The sequence below is a fragment of the Lathyrus oleraceus genome, chromosome 5, assembly GCF_024323335.1.
Source record: "Lathyrus oleraceus cultivar Zhongwan6 chromosome 5, CAAS_Psat_ZW6_1.0, whole genome shotgun sequence".
Classification (NCBI taxonomy): domain Eukaryota; kingdom Viridiplantae; phylum Streptophyta; class Magnoliopsida; order Fabales; family Fabaceae; genus Lathyrus; species Lathyrus oleraceus.
Window position 1 is genome coordinate 229420283 of NC_066583.1, and position 21998 is coordinate 229442280.

General features: G+C 36.4%; 1 protein-coding gene across 1 annotated transcript; it reads left to right on the top strand.

Annotated features, from left to right (window-relative positions):
• The first annotated feature begins 12431 nt into the window (after positions 1-12431).
• LOC127079905 (uncharacterized) lies at positions 12432-20292 on the top strand. The gene is made up of 5 exons (XM_051020257.1): positions 12432-12531; positions 18900-19505; positions 19549-19652; positions 19813-20047; positions 20270-20292. The coding sequence occupies exons 1-5, from the start codon at positions 12432-12434 to the stop codon at positions 20290-20292; spliced, it is 1068 nt and encodes a 355-aa protein (XP_050876214.1).
• Positions 20293-21998: the final 1706 nt, after the last annotated feature.

Consider the following 21998-nt stretch of genomic DNA (forward strand, 5'->3'; position numbering starts at 1 on the left):
AATGAAGCAATTGTATACCGTCAAACACACCTCGATTGATAATTCAGTGTGATTGATCAACACGTTATTGCTTCACCATACTAATGTCGGATTCTGAAGCAAATGACTATTGATCTCTCAAAGGAATAATAATGATTAAGTGTTTGAATGGACGAAATAGAAACAATATATCATATATACCATATTTTGCATAAGAATTACTTATATCATATATATAAATTGATCAATCTCATTTATGTAACCTATGGACGATCAGTGTATCGCTACTTCACCATACTAACGTCAGATTCTGAAGCATAGTCAACATCAATCATTCGAATCGTACACACATGATGCCAAATTTAATTACTCGTTTATTATTTAATTCATTCTGTCTTTTAATCGTATTAATACATAAAATACAAAAAATAAACAACTATCAGATGCATGGTTTCGTAAGTGGCTCTGATACCACTGAAGGAAAATTGCGATAAAAAACACAGCGGAAATTAAAATTTTCCTTTAGTGATCCTTACGAATAGGCATGACCAGTGATATAAACTGTTATCTCTTGTGGCGATTGAAACTGGTGACAACGCCTCTACTCAGTCCACACGAATGGATTCCTTTAGTCTCAGTGCTAGCTGCTACGAATGAAGGCTTTGAGTGAGTGAGAGAGAGAGAGAGAGAGAGAGAGAGAGAGAGAGAGAGAGGAACGGAATTTCATCAAGTGAAATACTTGTGCACAAGGGTTAGATTTATAGAATCACTTGTGTGGGATGCAAGCTAAAAATCCCACTTAAGTGTATATGGCTCATATCCTATGGTATACCGAAAATCACTTAAGTGTGTGATACCTTACCACATTTCGTATTCTACTTAAGTACATTGTACCTTACGATGTTCTACAATTCACTTAAGTGCACCCTACCTTACGGTGTTCCTTATTTACTCTATCTCTCATTAATTCATCCTTTTGTGTGTGACCCTGTAGGTTTTCGCAAAATTGGCAATTATATTAAATCACATATTTAACATAATAAGTGATATCTAGCAACACATCACTGCTATCCAAGACACGAAAATGTCATGTGATTTGACAAATCCTTTTTATGATAATAATTGTGTGTAAAACTACCCTTTTGGCCCTTATGTCTATATTGAACACAAGACATAGACCGTGTCATCCTTGTCCAGTTCAATATTGAGCCCTTAAACATTTATCATGTTATGCAGGATGGGCAAATTCTATCTAGGTTACTCATGTCCCTCAACATGCTTCGTGGAGTACCCATCAACTGTCTTTATGGTCATCCAGTTACGGACAATATTTGATCAACAATAAAGCACTTGACTCTACATCTAGGGTCCATAGTGGTTTCAGGTCGAAGGGTGGTATACACCACTATCACCATGAGAATAACTTATGACACTTTGCATAACATTCTATGTAGTATTCTCATAGCAGGTCAATCCAGTATAAATATTACTCATAATATTCATACCTATGTTTAAGACTTGATAACTCCTTATCCATGATCCATGAGATGTGATCATCAGTCTATATACATAATAGTTTTAATGCTTTAACGTTATCTCACTTCACAATAAAGCTCGACTACAAATACTTTAAGAATAGTGTCCTTATGTTTAATGGGATCTCATGATTAAGTCACACTTGATACATTAAATGGAATAACTATTCTTGGGACTTTATTAAACAAACATAATAAAGAAAAAGTCTTTTATTATTAATAAATAATCAATACAAGTACCAAAAGTATTGGCCTTTAGGGCTTACACCAACAATATAGGCATTTATTGTGGTCTGCGTTTTGAACATTGAATGAAAAATAGGTATGAATGTGATTTCTGTGTTTTGGCCAAAAAGGGTTTGGGAAAAATCCTTTGAGGCGATTGATTGTGTAGTACTCTAATTTTGACGTATGTTACTGTTAATGTGTTTATCAATGCTTTTTGGAAAAAACCTTTTTAATCTATTTTCCCCAAATATATGTGTTTATCGATGAATTCCCGTAAAACCTTGTTGTATGATTCCCCATATGTTGTTAAATATCATAAAATTAAAAAAAAAAACTATAGTTTTTTTATCAAAAAACAAAAATAGAAAAATACATAAAATCGTGGGTAGATATAGAAGGGGATTAATCGTCTTATTTCATGCATAACTTGAGTTTCATAAGTCTGATTAAGGTGCCACCAGTTGTGTTATAAAACTAACGCAATAATATTTGTTTTTATGTGATAAAGTAGGGTTTAGGGGAACTACAATAGTATTAGTTCACTTGTTTTTATACCAGAGGCATAGTCAATTTTAGTCATGCGTTGGTCATCATGTTTCACGCGTAACTTAAGTTTCGTAAGTCTGTTTGGGGTGAGGATAGTTGCGTTAAAAAAATGGTTTAATGATATTTTTAACTGGAGAGGTTCATAATTTCATCATGAGTATATAATTTTCCATGCTATTTTGATGTTAGACATGTGTTTTTTTTAGAGTTTATGCAAGACTTGTTGCGATAGGGTTGAACTGAAACGAATAGAATTAGAGTTTCATAACTCCACTTGAAGTGTGGTTAAATGTGTTTGGAAGAGGGTTTAAAGAAATTTTAAAATGGAAAGTTTCATATTTTTATCATAAATATATAATATTTGGTACTATTTTGAAGTGAGACAATTTTAGAGTTTAGTCTAGAGTTTTGAGAAACCCTTTAGCAATTTAAGGAATTAAACATAATTATAAATAACTCTAAATTGAGTTAGTGATATGTTTTAGAGTTGATTAAATTAAGAGAGTTAAGTTGTTATGAGTTTATAGTTGTTAACATGTATAGTGTTTAGTTTGAGTTTGTATATGTTTAGAGTAATGAGTTAGTGTTGTATTTTGAACTATTGATAGTCTCAACTTTCTGGCCTCCTCTATCTATGCTACCTCTGACCTTGATTTTTGTTATGTTGTGAAGTTTGTTGAATTTGAAAAGCTTGAGCCTGTGGAGGTTGTTGATATTGAGTTACAATAACATATGGGAAATGGTAGCATAGCATGGGAGTCAGAGATACTTGAAACTGAGGTTGAATCTGAGGAGTAACAACTTGTGGAATCATTTGAGAAGGATAAATCAAGCCAGGATTAACCATATGTGTACCCGGGTTGGTAGAATGAGCATAGTGGAGCCCATATAAAGTATATGGTTCCCCAGGATAAGCACGTAGAAATACAGTAGTAGGAGGTGCCCCAGGATAGGAAAAAAGCATTCCAGGGTAAGAAAATTGAAATCCTTGATACGAATAGTGCATAGCAGGCTGGACCAGTGAAGGAGGAATTTGCATATGAAGAGGAGGACCCCTATATTCAGGCTCATTCTCAATAGGTTCCTCAGTAGTCATATGTATGAACCATATCAACTTCTTATTGATGAGCTCTTAGACTTTATTCTTGAAAACATATCAAGTCTTAGTAGAATTCCATACGTATCCTACATGATATCCGCATATGGCATTAGGATCATGCTCAGGACGATAGAGAAACCTGGCAGGCTCGACCTCTTTAGGTACAATTGCCCCAATATGAATCAGAATAGGCAGTAGATGCGTATAAGAAAATGGAATTTGATCAAAGTGAGGATGTCTTCTTTCTTGATCGTTGTTCCTTTTGATGATTTGCTTTTGCTTCCTATTGCCTTGAGCGGGCTTCTGATATGGTAGGAGATACCGCTCTTGGGGATAAATTGGCAGAATGCCTGCAATTGCATTCTAGATTTTGTCCATCTTCAGTCCATTCTCAGTTTGTTCGCCAATCGCAACTCGGTATGAGAAGTTTGTTGTCATGTTGTCCAAGAATAGTTCTAAGATCATGTCAACCCTGTCTTGTACGTGATCCAAGCTCTCCTTTCACACAGTGTTCTCATTTTCAACCTGTTCCATGATTCTTTGGTGATCGACATCAGGGAATCGTTGTCTTCTGGATGAGGAAGGGAAATGTGAGCTTTCTCTGGCATTGATTCAAAGGCTTGATGATGCAATAATTTAGGTTCAAAAGTTAGGTATACATATAGTGATGCAATAGTTGTATGCACTAGTATAGGTTAAAATTCAACATACTTCGGATAGTCTGTATATGATTCTCAATGCAAATTTAAAAGTTCGACGCAATCATGATTTTTGAGGAATGTAGAGTCTATGATTTCCTACAAAAAAAAGATCACATATCCCCTCACAGGTAGGTTCTAGTCTTAAAGAAGGTAGTTCTTATAAGGTCTCCTAGAGTCATCGATCCAAATGAAAATACCTTGTTGTAGCGAATTCTCACAGGACAAAGGTACTTCCAAGTGAATCTAGTATGGGTGTGGGTTTTGTGCCAACCCAACACGCAAAACGTAAGTCAACACGACTATCCATGAGTCTATCACGTGTATATACTCAAGCTTGGTATAGAGCTTCTCTCAAATTATAAAGCCCATCCGACAATGCAATATATAACAAATATACAGCCTGTTAGGCAATAAAGATGCAATAAATGAAACAAATAAATAAAGATAAATTCCCCAACAAACAAAGAGTCAAAATGCAATATCCATCATATTCCATATAACTTGTCAATACTTCTTAACGTAGGTTCAAAGTTTCGATGTTACGCGAGCACAAAGGTATGTAGGGTCTCGGTTTCCCTCAAAAACCCAACATCCTCTCACAGGTGTGTACTATTCTTTAAAGGTAACCCTAAAAAGGTCTATAGAGTCAAGGACCCTTTTGAGATACCACTGCCTAAGACGAATGACTCGTCAAACAATGATGCTCCTAAAAGGATCTACTCGATGTGAGACGTCTTGTGCTGACCCTGATCGAGGACTAACTCCAAGTAGGTCAATCACGACTCTTGCCATAATACTATATTGTGTTTATGCTCAAGCTCGGGTATAAAGCTTTTCTCTCATGTAACATCATCCCAGCCCACAATAGAGAATAAAGCAGATATCCAGAGTATGCAGAATACGAATATTTAAAGAAATAAAGAATGTGATAAATAACATAATAATAAAGAAAGTAAAGCATAAAGGTAAACACTCAAACAAATAAGGAAACAAACAAAACTAGGCTTGACTTGCTTATGGACTCCCCAACTGAGTCACCAACTATCGCGCCACAAAAAATACCTGAGCACATCACGCGCTTGAAAATACAACAGAGTCGCTATAAACTTTATTTATTCCAGAAGGAAAGGGAAAACATCGATAAAACCCAGGGGAAGAGAAAAAGGGTAAGGAAGTCGGTTATGCATGGGGAAGGTATTATCACCCCTCACATTCGTTGTACTCAACGGGAATCATTTTGATTGTTCTTTGCTCGAATGGATGTGATATCTAAAGATTACTTGCAAAAAGGGAATAAGGGGAAAAAGGTTTAATAGTTAGTGTGTTGGACAATGGTTCGAACTCTTGTGCCTACGTATCCTCATTGTGCAATAAGGAAGTCAGAGCTCCATAGTTCGTGAAACTAAGGATGAAAAAGGAAAAAAGAGTTGATTAGGTTTCCAAAAGGCGAAGAAAATTGCTTGAATAAAAAGAGTACGACATTAACCAATAGATGGTAATTGGCCAAATAAGAACAAATGAGTGTGCCATTAACCAATAGGTGATGTTTATCCCAAAAGAGAAAGAGAAAGTGGTATTTGAATCAAATAATATGGTGTTAACCAATAGATGGCATGGCCAATACAAGGATTGCAGGATTTTGCCAGAGTCTATAACTCTACAAGGAAGAATGAAAGAAAAGAGGTTTGCCATAATTTGTAACTCCACGGGGAAATGTATGAAGATTTTCCAGAGTATGTAACTCTACAAGGCAGGATAAAAAGTTACCAGAGTTTGTAACTCTATAAGGTAGTGCATGAAAGTTTGCCAGAGTTTGTAACTCTACAAGGCAAAAAGAGAGGTTATCATAGTTTGTAACTTTACAGGGCAAAAAGAGAGGTTGCCAGAGTTTGGAACTCTACAGGGAAAAAATGCATGAATGTTTTCTAGAGTCTGTAACTCTACATGGCAGACAAAGGAAAAGGGCTTTGCCAGAGTCTATAACTCTATAAGGAAAAAATAAAGGTTGTCATAGTCTGTAACTCTACAGGGAAAAAATGCATGAATGTTTGCTAGAGTTTGTAACTCTACAGGGCAAACAAAGGAAAAGGGATTTGCTAGAGTCTGTAACTCTACAGGGCAAGATGAGAAGTTGTTAGAGTCTGTAACTCGATAAGGCAATTCATGAAGATATTGATTCGTACATGAGTGTTTAACCATGAGGTGATTAACCCAAAGAATGTATGGATATCAAAGAGGATGGTTGTGTTTGATCCAAAGATAAAGTGTATTGTTGATGAAGATTATTTAGGCAGACTTAACAATTGTTTGATTCGATGAACTAAAGTCTATGAACGGAGGCGAATACTCTTAATAACTAGGGCTTACACCTCATACGTAAAGGTACTCTAGGAAAGGATAAGAAAAATTCCCTCTCATCTTTCTCCGTTGCTTAAGGCTCTTGGCACATAACACTCATCATGATTGACAAGTGTTGAATTAGATTCTTTTTATGGATCCTGGTGATGAAATGTTGCTTGTGAAGAAGGAGAATTGACAATTATTTGATTCGAATTGCACTAACTTTTATGAGTACAGGAGAATACTTTGAACAATTGGGTCATTCATCTCGTATCCAAAGATATTCAGAATAAGGATATGAATTATCCCTCTCACCCCTTCTCTACTTCTTAAGGCTCGTGGTGTGTAATACTCCTCATGATCTACAAGCGTTGAAGAAGAACTTTTGTTATGCTTTGAATAGTGCTCCAGTATTAATGTCTAAAGTCTTCAAAGCCTTGAGGGTGAAACTTAACTTGACTTGAATTGATGGATCAAATAAGTGCCAGTATCAGGGTATAGTCCCCTAAAGTGATCAAGAGGCTTATGGTCACTTGATTGGACAAGAGGTAGTCATGTATCAAATGATTACCTAATCAAAGAGTATTTTGATCAGTCCACCAATCAGGGATGTAAATTAAACACATAGATTTTTATGGATTTAAATCAAGAAGAAAATCAAGATGTCATCATGCTTAAAAATTCTAAAATTAAAAATGATCTAGAATTAAAATGAATCATGGCATGTGTTTTCTAAAATGTAAAATGGAATTCGACTTAGAAAAACCAAGAATTATCTATACCTAATATGTGTAGCACCTCAAATTTGCACCCCCCATTCATGCATTCATTTCATTCTTAGGTCATTAACATTACATTAACATTGCATCTTGCATTGCATCATTGCATTCCACATTGGCATCAAGAGAATCATCAGTGCAAAAGGCAAGGTTCTCCTTGAGTTGAAGGCCACATGGGTATTCTAAAGAGCTTATATGAACCAAGGGTTCATTTTGAAGCAACTTGACCAAGTATTAGAGGCCCAAAGTCCACAGTGCATTCTCAAGTCATTTGAGGCCCATGAAAGTCAACTGAAAGTCAACTGAGGGCTAGGAGGTGGAGAAATGGTTTGAGACACTTCATTCATGTCCAAAAGAGGTTTATTCATCATGTCAAACATCTACCTTGAAGATTTTGAAGCCAGATTAAAAGTTTCCCAAAATGGAAAATGACCTGTAATTTCAAGTTTCCAAAAATGGCAAGTTTTTGGACCATTTTCAACTTGACTTTCCAACATCAAAGAAGCTTCAAATGAAAATTTTTTCCACATTAAAGTTGAAGATCTCTCTCTCCCATTTCCAAAAAGTCCAAGATCATGAGCATCTGATGAATGGTTAAGGAGTTATGATCAAATCATTGTCAAGTGTGCATGGAACTTCAAAATGCCATAACTTTTGATTCAAAACTCCAATTTGAGTGCATCTTTTTGCATTATGCTCCTTATGACTCATATTTTCCAAATACATCATTGCATTGCATGAAATTATCTCATATAATCATTTGTTCATGCATGCCCATTTTGGAGGGAAAATCCCAAATTTGAATTTGGTTGATCATATGAGTTTTTTAACCATTCCAACATGTTCATAAGCTCATTTTAAGTGTAATTGGACCATGCATGCTACTGTTCACGTTCATATTTGCCATGCATAGGGTGAATTTTCCAATTTTGCATTACACCTCATTTTGCATTAAAATTTCATTAGCCATTGCAAATCATCATTAGCAAAGTAATTAGGAGATAGTATAAAGCCTTAATCATAACAGAATTTTCATTCTAACAACTTCTAGATCTAGATTTGAGATTTCCCTCCATTTTTTCTCTCATTCCAAATTCAAAAATTCTCCATATTGCATATGATTTTTATTGCATAATTGTGTTCAGCAAGTGTTATTGATGAAGGATCAAGCTCTGAATTGAAGATTTTCATCAAGATTCAAGCACATCAAGCTCAAGAACATGAAGATGGAAGTTGCAATTTGATCAAGATCCAAGCCATTTCAGGCTTCTATTCGTGTTTGAAGCTTCAATATACAACTGATAGAGGAGATTTGGACATTGCTAGGCCTTTGAATCCACTGCTGCCATTGATTGTTTTTCAAGAGGTTGGAAATTCGAACCTCTTAATTCTTCTTTTTCTGTGCATAGACTTGTAAATCTTGGATTGCTGATTACACTGATATAAAATTCATTGAAAACGGACAAGAATTGCATGAGATATGAATGTTTAAAGTTTGATGCATGAAAATGTTCTTGTTCGATTCTCATGATCCATGGAGTTTTAGCCGAAATTAATGGTAGATTTGTGTTCCTGGTTTCAAGACGATTTCAACCATATAATTTTCGCACGTTTATGCAAAAAAATTGTTGAGCATTACTGTACAGCCACCGTCTTCACGAAGAAGACGGTGGAAACCACCGTGCGTGAACAGTGTCGCCGCCGTCTGAAAACCCTAGGACTCGCATGCTGAAACGACGTCGTTTTGTATAGCGCGCCATACCTCCTTCGTTTCCCAGCGAATGCAGAAATATCTTCACATTATTTCCTTTATCCAAAACGCGGTCGTTAAATATCTTCACATTATTTCCTTTATCCAAAACGCGGTCGTTTTGATGCATACGTGGTTCGATTCTTGCCTGTAGCATTCCTCCAACTTCCATTCAATAACATTATTTCCATGCTTCACATTTAATTCCATTTTATTGCATCCAACTTCAAAAAATCATAATAAATTGAAAACAAATCCAAATAATTCCAAATGTTTTCTCACATATTCATTGAGATGTCTATTATTTTATGATGTGATTTTCCTGATTTTATCATTTCTGGATTTTGGATGGTGAATTGTTATTTGAACATGTATGCAAATGTGACATGCTTCATTCATTCTATTGTGAATGCTCATACATTGGCCAATTGATTTGAAATTTGGTATGCTGATTCCCAACATGTTGCATGATTTTTGAGGCTTGGTTTGGTATTTTTAGCATTTGTCATTTCTGTTTTAGACACATGAACGCATGGTGTGACAATGTGTGTCACACAATTTGATGTCATACTTGTTCATTTTCATTTCTAGGTCAATTGAGCTCTGTTGATTCTAATTTTTGGCATGATGATTGTGTTTGACATGTTGTGTGCTCATAAAAATTTTCATGATTATTTGATTCATTTATGTTTTAATATGGAATTTTGATTCTTGATGTCCAATTGTGAGCTTTGTAATTGCCTTTGCCATATCTTGCTCATGAGATGACTTTGCCATTTGATTTAGGCTTGGTCCTTTTTAGGACATGTTCTTGATTGAATAAATATGCTTCATGTTGAATATTGGTTGCTGTTTTGACTTTTTACTTAGCCTTTGACCCTAGCCTTGGTGCTAGTGGTTTGTACTCATCTTTTGAGTTTTGCATTTCAGGTTCAAGCTCCTAGTCCCAATGGTTTATGTTGATCTCATGAATTGAGATGCAAAATTCTTTGTCCACTAACATTTCTTGTGTTGTAGGTTCCTTGGTGATGAACTCATTTGAGTTGTTGACTTGCATTGTGTATATTGGTTGTCTCACTGTTGACTGTCTGTTTGGTTTGTCTGAATGTGAATATTGACTTGTTTGATTTTCTTACAGGTACTTTAGTAGCTTTAACTCATTGCTTGAGTTGCTTTGCTTTGCTTGTGGTTGGCATACCACTTAGGTAATCATCCTCTAACTCCATGTAGTCTGGAAGCCCTGTCGTTTCTGTTTGGCAGGCATTTGGCTGAAGTCCTCCTTAAGAGGCAATGACTGTGTTTGTTTACTTTTGTGCCATGTACTTCAAGTCCTCCTAAGCGAAGAGGCAATTGGCAGATAGAAGGGATTTGCAATCAATCCTCTGCTATTCAGTTGAGTCTTTCATCTTGCTCGCACTACGTGCTGATGCATTTGAATAAACACCCAAGATCCTTGTATATAGAGTCAGTCAAGTGGAGTAGAGTCCCACATTCTGGACTCCCACATTTTCATTGATTCAAGCTCACCCAGGCCCGGGTTAAGAGCTATGAGGGCCAATCCTCATTATCTTTCATTTGCTCACCCTGACGGTCAATGTCAGTGGTTAAGAGCCCTCAGATACCCTACAGCCGGCTTGTTTGTCGAGGTTGATATGACCCCTTGACTAAAGCCTCACCCTTGATGTTTGAGCCCCTTGTTGGTATGTTTACTTCATGCTGTATGCGTTTGTATGGTGTGATTGTATCCCCATAGGATTGCTAGACTTCGCATAGTCTAGTTTGCATGACAATTAAGGTAGCACAGTTCCTTCGTTTAGGACTTCCTTTCTTGCGTGAGCTTTCCTAAAACACAAACAAACTTTATCCCCTCTTAAGGACACGTTGACTCCTTCTACTACAGGTGAGTAAGTCTCCAAAGGTCGAGCATCCGGTAGATTGTGTAGTAACGTCGTTCACCTAAAAAACACAAAACAAATAGAAATAGTTTAGCCGAACTACGACAACTCTGATTCTCGTGTCCAGATGAGATACGTAGGCACGAGATGCGATGTCTTGTCGAGTTTGACTAACCACTAACTTTGATTCTGTTCTCTCGCCCTCGTTGCGATCGAGACCTCCCTTTTCTCTTGCCCTAGTTGTAATCGAGACCCTTCTTCTGTTCGTGCGTTTGTTTGGAGTCTGATGTAAGTCCAGCGATTGAAATTCGGTTTCCTGTTCGTGTTTCTTTGTTTGGAGTCTGATGTAAGTCCAGCGATTGGCATTCGGTTTCCCGTTTGTTTGTTGTTTGTTTGGAGTCTGATGTAAGTCCAGCGATTGGCATTCAGTTTCCAGTTGTGTATTTCGTTTGACGTCTCAGTGTCCTTTCAGCGTCTTGTTTCGGCGTGTGTTAGTCGAGCTACGAGTGCTCTGATTCTTCCTCTGGTTAGGGAAGATATGTATGCATAGGACGCGATGTCCTAGCGAGCACGTTTCCCGTTCCCCCGAACTACGTCGACTCTGATGTTTATGTCTGACAAACTACGTAGGCCCAGGATGCGATATCCTGCCGAGTCCGCTTCTTCCGTCTTTCCCGTGTTTCACTCCAGTTTTGTGCAGTTTTTGAGCAGTTATTTAGCAACCTTTCTTCTATTCTTTTCGAGCGTGGATCCCGTCGAGTACGACGGACGTGAGGGGGTGTTAATACCTTCCCCTTGCGTAACCGACTCCCGATTCTTGCAATCTCTGGTCGTAAGACCATTTCCTTTCGAAGTTTACTTCGAGCGTTTCCTTTCCCTCCTTTGGGATAAATAACGCACGGTGGCGGCTCTGTGTCTTTTTCCCGCCGGTTGTTTTTCGCGTATGCGACAATATGTTAACAAAAGTTTTAAAAAGTATTAGAAAGAAAAAAAACCAAAATGATATATAAAAGACAAATCAAAACTAAAAAAACCAGAGGTCCAGAGTGTAACAAGGGTGTGTGCATTGTATATGAGGCGCATGCCTATCAAGGCTAGAAGGCCCATGGTTTTGTGGTTCTTGTGTTCAAAATGAGGGATTTGTTAGTAAAATGAATGTGCATTCAGCAAAGCCACACAGGCTTGACCCTTAGTGAGGCCTAATGCATGAAAGGGGAAAGCACGGAGAAGCTCAAATCACTCTCATTTCCAATTCACTTCCATCAAAGCTCTTTCCCTCTCTCTTATGACCTAACCTAACCAAAAATCGCTCTGTCGCGCCAGAGGCAGCGGAGCAACCCAAAATCACTCCAAACTAACACCAACATGCCCGTCTCATTCTCCCCTTTCCATTTCTACTATCAATTTCCTTCAAAACCTTATGCAATTATTAAAACCCAAAAATCCACTCAAGAACCCCAAAACTCTAAACATGAATTAAATGGCCATGAAGGGGAATCAGAGCAAGCAAGCATGAGGCTTTGATTCACATCCTATGAAACTACATTGTGGTAACTAGTTTGAGGTAAAAGAAGAAGAAATGGAAGATGTCACCAACCTACAGGGTCGAGGTTCACCCTGGGATTTTGTTGAAGATGAAGATGTTGATGAAGATAGACGACCAGAGGAAGAAGAATCAGGTAAATACTTCTAATTCTTCAACTTTTTGCAATAATCTCTTATGCTTCTTCAATGTTAGTCTGTAGGATATGGATAGTGGTGTTGTTGATGTGAGGAGAATGTAGAAATGCAGAGAAACATTCTGCATAGAGAGATGGGATGAGTGAAAGGCCAAGCTCTGTTGAAGCAAAACTTCAAGGTGAAGTTTTGCTCAACAATGGTAATTGCGAACTCTAAGTAGTTTGTGAGATGAGAGGAAGAGAGTGTTGCAAAGTGTAAGGAAAGTGATTTGAGAGTGATGAATTGATGATTAAGATATTGACCAATGATTTACAATGTCTTATTTAGAGAGATTTTCATAACTATTTTCGTCAGTTGTTAGGGCATGGTAGTTAGAGGTTTTAGGGCAGCTGTAAGATGGATGGAAATTGTTTCTAGAACGAGTAATAGTTAGTTAGTGTTAATTAACACTGTTAAGAATTTGAGATTTAGTTAGTTGTAGGCTTGTTGTGTAACACCCCGATAATAATATGGTAATTATTTGAATTAAGTTAATAATATATTTATTAATTTAATTAGATAATTGGATTATTATTATTATTATTTTGGAATTATTGAATTATTATTATTATTGGAATAATAATTAGTTGAAAATATATATAAGCTGGAATAAGTAAAAAGAGTTCATTTTGGAAAATAAGGTTTTCACGTGAAACTCAGAGAAGCGGCTGAAAGAGGCAGAGCAAGAGGAAGAGCTAGAGAGCAAGGGTTGGAGAACGGAAAAGCTTGAAAGCTCAAAGTTGCCGGATTAACTCAGGTAAGGGGGGTTTATCGTCGTTTAATGGGTATTATGGGTTAGCATGTAATGGGTAGTGATAAACCGTTGAATTGACCCTAATTGGGATTAGGAATGCTGAAAATTGTGATGAATAAGTTGTGTTAAATCTGAAATTTAATCGGAAATCGGATGGGTAGTGATTTCCCGAACGTATAGCTTTTCACGGAATTGGAATCGGAGGTCCGGAAGTCCTCCAACGGCGGAAAATGCGGAAATTCTGCATTCTGCCTTGTGTTAGCGCAGGAACAGCTTTCTGTCTTGCGTTAACCGGTTAACCCAGGGTGTTAACCGGTTAACACTGTTTTGAGTTGTGTAAAATTGCTGTTTTGTCTGCGTTAACCGGTTAACCCAGGGTGTTAACCGGTTAGCACTGTTGTGTTTCTGAGAATCTGCTGTTCTGTTTGCGTTAACCGGTTAACCCAGGGCGTTAACCGGTTAACACTGTTGTGAATTGCCAGGAAGCGTGTTCTGCCTGCGTTAACCGGTTAACCCAAGGCGTTAACCGGTTAACACTGTTGCAAAGTGGAAAAATTGTTATTTAAAATGTTGTGTGCCAAATTGATGGTTGCCTATATTGGTGTACGATGTAATAGGGATTATTTCCCGTTGTCTTGAGCAGTAAGGGTATTAGTAGAGTGTGCTAATACTGTGATTAATTATTTGACATGATATGATGTTTTGATACATGTGTTGATGATGTCTGATGGTATGCATAATGCTGTGAATGTATATATTATGCATGTATTTGTGAATGGACTATTGTATGGCTTAGAGTGTGAGCATATGTCCATTGTGGATTGTCGTTGATGTTGCATTGCTAGATGATTAACGTGCATAGCATAGCCCTTGGGGTTGTAGCTGATTCCCATAGTGAGGAATTAGTGAGTGAATCATTGTGGAGTTGTTGTTGATGTTTGCATGCTAGGTGATTAGTGTGCATAGCATAGCCTTTGGGGCTGTAGCTAATTCCCATAGTGAGGAATTAGTGAGTGAGTCACTAGGTCTCAAATGAGTGGGACTAGTGAGCTTAGTAGCCGTATCTGGATTGATCGGTGAGCTTGAACTATATGTTCAAGAATAGTCGGTACCGCATGTGTGGAGTCTCATTGCATAAATTATGTATGGCGTATAATATGAATGGATGTATTCCAGTATTATACGTGTGTTGTGTGTTTGTGTTGGCATTGAGTATGAGTATGAATTGTGTTGGTATTGAATATGATATTTGAGTTGATGTGCCGTTACTGAATGTGTGATACGATTAGGGTGATTAATGTGTTATTTACTTAACATTACATGAGATTTTATAATGCTTATTATATCGATTGAGGAACTCACCCTTACAACTATTTTTCAGGTAACGAGCAATGAGTTGAGTAGAAGCTAATGCTTGGAGTCTAGGGTAGTCTCCTTAGTGGGTCATGCTCTGATAGATGTAACATCGGGACGGGATGTTTTTAATTGTTTTATTGTTGGTTGTGAACCATTTTACATGTAATGTGTTACATGTTTTGAATGATAGATTTGATCTCTATCCGCTGCGTATTGTGCAATACTTTATGTTTTGAGTTAAATAATGAGCATGACTAAATATTATGATGAATGGTGTGAAATAATTGTGTGACACCCTTGATTGCATATTACTCTGATTGATATGTTGTTATTTTAATTAAATATTTGGGGTATTTTAGAAGGGTGTTACATGTTGCGTTAACTGTAGTGAGAGTGTTAGTCAGTTAGTTTATGGATCAGTTGGAATGATAATTAGATGTTAGTTAGGATAAGTTAGTTGTTATTTATATTTGATGTTATTTTGAACTATTAATTGACTTGTTAACTGTGATAATTAGTAAGCAAGTAGGATTTAGTTATTATTAGTTAATGTTTGATAGTTAGAAATGTGATAGTTATTGATATTAGGCTTATTCTTTTTGAATTGTTAGTGAATGTTTGTATTGTTATGTTAGTAGGAGTTAGCTGCCAGGTTAGTTATTGGCAGTTATAAGTTAATTTGCAACTAACTTGGATGGTAAGTTAGTTAGATTGGGTGTCAACTAAACCGACAGTTAGGGGCTGGTTTAATTGGTTAGGGCAATTGGCTTCGTTTAGCTGCTAACTGATTTGGAATTATTTAATCTATTATGGTAGTGTATTCGAATGGAACTGTTATCCAAGATGAACTAGTTAATAATTAATTGTGAAATAGTTAGTTGAAGTTAGTTTATTGAATGGTTTAGTTGGTTAATTGAATGAAATCTGTCATGCTAATTATTATGTGGTTTGGATTAGTTAGTTCTCAGATGCTTACTAGGATGCTTAACGAGTATTGGATTGTAATTGGTTAATATTTCATTATGCCATGCTTGCTAAATTATGGATGCTCCTAATTAGAACTAAGTTTATGTACCCCTCCATATTGTTTGGTTTAACATGTAATGGTGTTATCAATTCATGTTATGTTAGCATGGCTTGTTAAGTTGTAGTTTGAAACATCATTGAGTTAGTGAATGTTAACTATTGCATGCCATGAGTTGGACAATTGCTTGAACTGTTTTGAAATGGGCTTGATTTGTTAATGGTGGAATATTTATGTCGGGTGGAAGGGCAAGGTTGAGCATGGATTGAAGACTTGGAGCTTTGGCAACAAAATCAAGAGTTATGAAGAACAAGGCCATGCATAACTTGAGAATGAAGAAAGTTATGTAACTAGGATTAGGATTAGTAGAGTTGACTTTGGTCATCTGGTTGACCAAAAAGTCAATAGTTGACCAAAGTCAACTATAGGTCAAAGTTGTGATATTTTTGTGTGTAGGTTTAGATTTGTATAGTGTAATTGGATATGAACCCTTGTATGATTGCAAGTGAAAATGAACTTGTAACTTGATCTTAATGAATTTTCCTCTAATTTGTGACCTTGTGTTGATCCCTTGCCATATGAGCTTGACCCTTGACCTTGAATCATGGCTTTTGAATTTCTTTCATGCATTGCCTTAAAACCAAATCAAGCACTTAAAAGTCTAAAATATGGAAGAAAATCCATCTAGAGGCCAATGAATCCAATGCAAACCTCCATAGTTGACCCTAGTGGGCCTTTGCAAGTCCTAATTAAATCCACACCAAAATGCCACACACATGTCCCATAAATGCTAAAAGACCAAGCAATTAGGGTTTCATGGTCAGTTATAATTAGAAAAACTTTGAATCCATGATTCCTATCCTTGAATATGTAAATGCAAATGGATGATATGCAATGAACCTGGCATGAGTATGAAGATGAAAGTATCTAAATAACTGGTTAATAAGAGCACTGTGTATATAGAGGAAAGCAGCAATAAGCCAAACATAAAAATGAAAAAGTGGGGCAAATTTTGGGGTATGACAGGTACCACATGCATAGGTGTCACGTCATATCGTGAGTCGCATTTCATATATATATATATATATATATATATATATATATATATATATATATATATATATATATATATATATATATATATATATATATATATATATATATATATATATATATATATATATATATATATATATATATATATATATATATATATATATATATATATATATGTGTGTGTGTGTGTGTGTGTACATGTTGTTATGAATCAGTGTGAGACTATGGTGACATTGATTGTGAATTGAGTGTGTGTTATGTTGTATGTTTCTCAACCTTTACATTCTTTACACTATTCGTTTCGAGTGTTATTTCTCACCCCTTTGCTTTATGTTGTCCACCATGAACATCTTGGTGATACTCAGAACTGATAATTATTGTTGTGTGTGGAAGGTGGCTTGTTGGAGCTACTCTTTGTTTTGTTATTTATTGCTTTATCATAAATTAGTGGGGTTTAGTGCTCTGATCATGTAACATTAGGGACGAGAATTGTTATGATTTGAGTTGATATTGGTTTTTTTTTGTTTTGAAGTTTACTACTTTGTTTATGAAGTTGCTATTAAATGTTTTTTCGCTGCATATTTTCAAATGATTTGATGTGTTTCGAAGGGTTGTCCTTGGTGACACCTTAAATTTTCATGTAAACCTTTTTAAAAAAGTTTTTGGGTTTATGGTGTTACATAGTGGTATCAGAGCAGGTCGATTCATCCGGCCAGGTTTTGACATGTTAATTGATCCCTTGTATGCGACGAGTATGTGAACACTGTAGATGCATTGTTTCTTATAATGTTTGTTTATTGGTGTGCATAATGGTTGGAAGAAACGACTGGGCGATTGTTGATGCATTGAAGGTTATGGCTTAAATGCTGTAGGGTCAGCATAATCAAGTCGGTAATGAGTTTCGTGGATTAGGGAAATTTCTAAGAAACAATCCACCGACTTTCAAGGACAGTTATTATCTGGAGGGTGCACAAGCAGGGCTCAAAGAGATTGAGAAGAATTTTTGAGTGATGGCTTGCACTGAAGTTCAGAAGGTGTAGTTAAGTTCTCACATGTTGTCGGAAGAGGCTGAAGACTGGTGGGATAACACACGCCAGAGATTGGAAGTGGTTGGTACTAAGGTTACTTGGTCTATATTCAACACCCATTTTCTTGAGATGTACTTTCCCAGGATGTGTGTAGTAAGAAGGTGATAAAGTTCCTTAAACTAAAGCAGGAAATATGAATTTTGTTGAGTATGTTGTTGTTTACTGGTGTTTTTGGTAAACAATCACGAGTTTGAAAGTCTGTGAGATTAACTTGAAAATTCTCCAAAGCAATTTATACAAATAATTTGTTTGAACACACGTGTGTGTGAATTGAATGCAGTGTAGCAAAAGAATTTAAATGAAGTCAAGTTGTGATAAATAATAAGGTAAAATGAAGTAAATAACATTAAATAAAGCAAAAGAAAAAGTACATGTTCCATTTACGGAGACAAAAAAACTAAGAAAAAAGGGTGGACACAGACGCATACATGTTCTCGCTCAATTATTTCGCTCTTTGACTTGGGTACTCCAGTGGTATGGAGAGTATGTATGAAATTTTGTGACCTCTGATCCCATGTATGAGTTGGCTATCTATTCTATTTAAAAGTATTTGTCGACAATGGTTATGATCACTAGGAGATTTGTTGCATTTATTCCACGTTCAATCTTTCAAGTTCCCACTAGTGTGCTTACATGTCTTCCAAGATGCTCTGCTAGCAACCCATGTTGAGTGGTAAATACTTCCCACCTCTTCAAGAACGTTCAATGATAACTGATCTAACATGTTGTCGAGGATGCTTATCACGAACCCACGACTTATAAAACTACCAAGTTTTTTATACCATGTTGTTTAGTCGACCGGTCCTTTTTGATGGAATGAAGACTTCTGTCGATTGTCCTTCTCGACATTTTAGACATATTTCCCAGTGATTTGGGTCTTATGGGTTTATCCCTAAGTCCTCCAAACCATGTCTCGATGTGTCGACATCTCGGTCGATCCTTCATTATTGGTATGTCGACGACTTACCGTTAATGCTCATTTAAAGACACTTCATTAATGTTTTCTCACAATAAACATCTTTTCATTGACATTCTTTGTTGACTTTATAGTAGCTAAAAATCCAAGTGTAACAGCTACTAAGTTCAAAGAACTGGTGAAGTTTTATCCATGCTACAATGGTGTGGTTGCTGAAGAGTCGAAGTGCATCAAGTCCGAAAGTGGACTGCATCCTGAAATCAAGCAAGGTATTGGTTATCATGAGATTCACCAATTTCTTATGCTAGAAAATAAGTGTAGAATTTATGATGAGGATATCAGGGCTCATTCTGCTCACTATAAGAGTCTTAGTGAGAAGAAAGGGAAGAATCAATATTGTGGAAAACCGTATATTGCTCCAACTGACAAAGGGAAGCAAAAAGCTTCTGATGAGAAAAAGCCAAGTAGAGGAGAGACATTTGCTTCTGTCAAATGTTTCAAGTGTGGTGAGTTAAGTTATTGTGCTAATGAATGCAAAAATAACTTCTTAAGGTGCTTGAAATATGGAAAGATAGGTCACCGCATTGCAGATTGTAAGAGTGTTGGGTCGACTTGTTATAATTGCGTCGAACAGGGTCACATTAGCACTCATTGCCATAAACTAAAGAAGGTTCAATCTGAAGGGGAAGTTTTTGCTTTGACTAGGTCAAAGATTACTATTTCATACATATTGATTAGAGGTACGTGTTTTATTATTGGTATTGATTGCTATTATTGACACAGATGCAACACATTCTTTTGTTTCGCTTGAATGTGTTGAGAAATTGGGTTTAAAATTGTCTTCTATGGTTGGCAGTATGATTGTTGATACCCCAACTCTGGGTCTGGTAACCACTTCGTGGGTTTGTTTGAATTGTCTTCTGACGATCTATGGTAAGAGTTTTGGGATGTACTTAGTTTGATTACCGTTGAATAAACTGGATGTTATCCTTGGAATGAACTTGTTGGAGTTCAACCATGTTAATATCAACTATTTCGATAAGTCAGTATCATTTCAAGAGTTTGATGCAAGTGACGAAGTTGTTTGTGTCACCCAAGCAAGTAGATGAGTTCATGAAGGATGAAGTTAAGGTGTTTATGATATTTGCTTCTATGAAGTATGAAGGTAAAGTTGTGATTGATGAGTTACTACTAGTGTGTGAGTTCATGAAAGTGTTTCCAGACGATATCAGTGATTTACAACTGAAGTGCGAGGTTGAGTTTGTTATAGACTTAGTACCAGGTACTATTCCGATGTAGATGGATCCTTATAGGATATATACTTCAGAGTTGAATGAAGTGAATAAGTAGTTGGAAGAGTTGCTGGAGAAGAAGTTTGTTCGATGATAAGTGGTGTTTGCATCATTATTATAGTCGTTTTCTCTTATCATTTATTGCATTTCGTTCAATTTACTTTCAATTGTCATGTTTTATGTTTTGGTTTATGCTTTCTTGCTAATTTCAGGGTCTAATGAGCATCCAATATAAAGAGGGATCAAAGACAAGCAAAGCGAAAAAAGAGGCATTTTCCCATACAAAGTAGTTGCTCTGCTGACGTGTCATGATTGCATCAGACATAGGCATAGCATGCACATGGCTTAAGGATAATTGTCTGTTGCACGCCTACCCAACATCTCTCTCTTCAACCTTTCCTTCTTGGCCAAACCAATTCAAATTCAAATTTCCCATCAGTCTTTTTTCCCTTTTTCATGTAATTGCGTTCAGGTCACTTTTTAAGACTTGTCACAGTTATGACAGAGCTGGTTAGATCCTCCCTTAATTATTTCTTCTACACTAATCATCTGAAACAAAGAAAATTATTAAACAAAAATTGCATTAAGTTGGGTGCCTCCCTGTAGCGCTATTTTTTAGTCTTATAGCCTGACTTAATCATACAATTAATCATCAAAATTTATGGTAACCCTAGTGTTGTTAGAGGGTTCATCATGGTAAGCCTTGACTCTTTATCCGTTCACTTTAAACTCATTTCCATTTTGTTCATTCAAGAGATCCACAACCCCATAAGGATAGTTTTCAAAAGTTTAAAGGGACCTGACCATCTTGACTTCAATTTTCCTAGAAATAGTTTTAATATGGAATTGAATAAGACTACTTTTTGTACTTCCACTAACTCCCTTTTCTGGCACCTTCTGTCGTGCCATGTTTTGGTTTTCTCCTTGTATAGTTCAGCATTTTCATAGGAAAATAATATGTGTTCTTCTAACTCATTAAGTTGCAACATCCTTGCTTGCCCAACAGATGGCAAGTTGAAATTGAATCTTTTCATAGCCCAAAAAGCCATATGTTCCAATTCAATTGGTAAGTGACAAGCCTTTCCATACACAAGCCTATAGGGAGACATTCCAAATGGTGTTTTAAAAGCAGTTCTATAGGCCCAAAAAGCATCATCAAGATGTCTAGACCAATCTTTTATTGTAACATTCACCATCTTTTCTAAAATTCTTTTGATCTCCCTATTATACAATTCAACTTTCCCACTTGTTTGAAGATGGTAGGTTGTGGCAACCTTGTGTTTCGCCCCATATTTGATCAATAAACCTTCATAACATTTGTTACAAAAATGTGTTCCTTTATCACTAATGATGGCTCTTGGGGTGCCATACCTTGAAAATATATTTTTGACTAAAAACTTGGTCATAACCTTTGCATCATTAGTGGGGGTTGCCACTGCCTCTGTCCATTTGGAAACAAAATCAACAACTACCAAAATATAGATATTTCCAAAGGATTGGGGAAAAGGTCCCATGAAATCTATACCCCATACATATTTTTATTTTTAAAATGTTAGTAAGGTGTATCTCTTGTCTCATAGAAATATTTCTCGTCCTTTGGCATCTATCACAAGCCTTAACTAAATCATTAACATCATTAAATACAAATGGCCAAAAAATAACCTGATTGTAGCACCTTAGTTGCTGTCCTGGTTCCACCAAAGTGACCTCCATAAGGAGCATTGTGGCACGCTGTCAGTAGTCAACACATCTTTTGAGTAATTGATTAACACATTTCTTGTACATGATCGATTCATCCCAATAATAGCTCTTGCATGAATGGAAAAAACTCTTCCTTTGTTGTGAGTTGAACTCATGTGGAACATACCCACTCACAAAATAATTCATTATGTCAGCATATCAGGGTGTCATGACAGATGACATCAGAAATAATTTCTCATC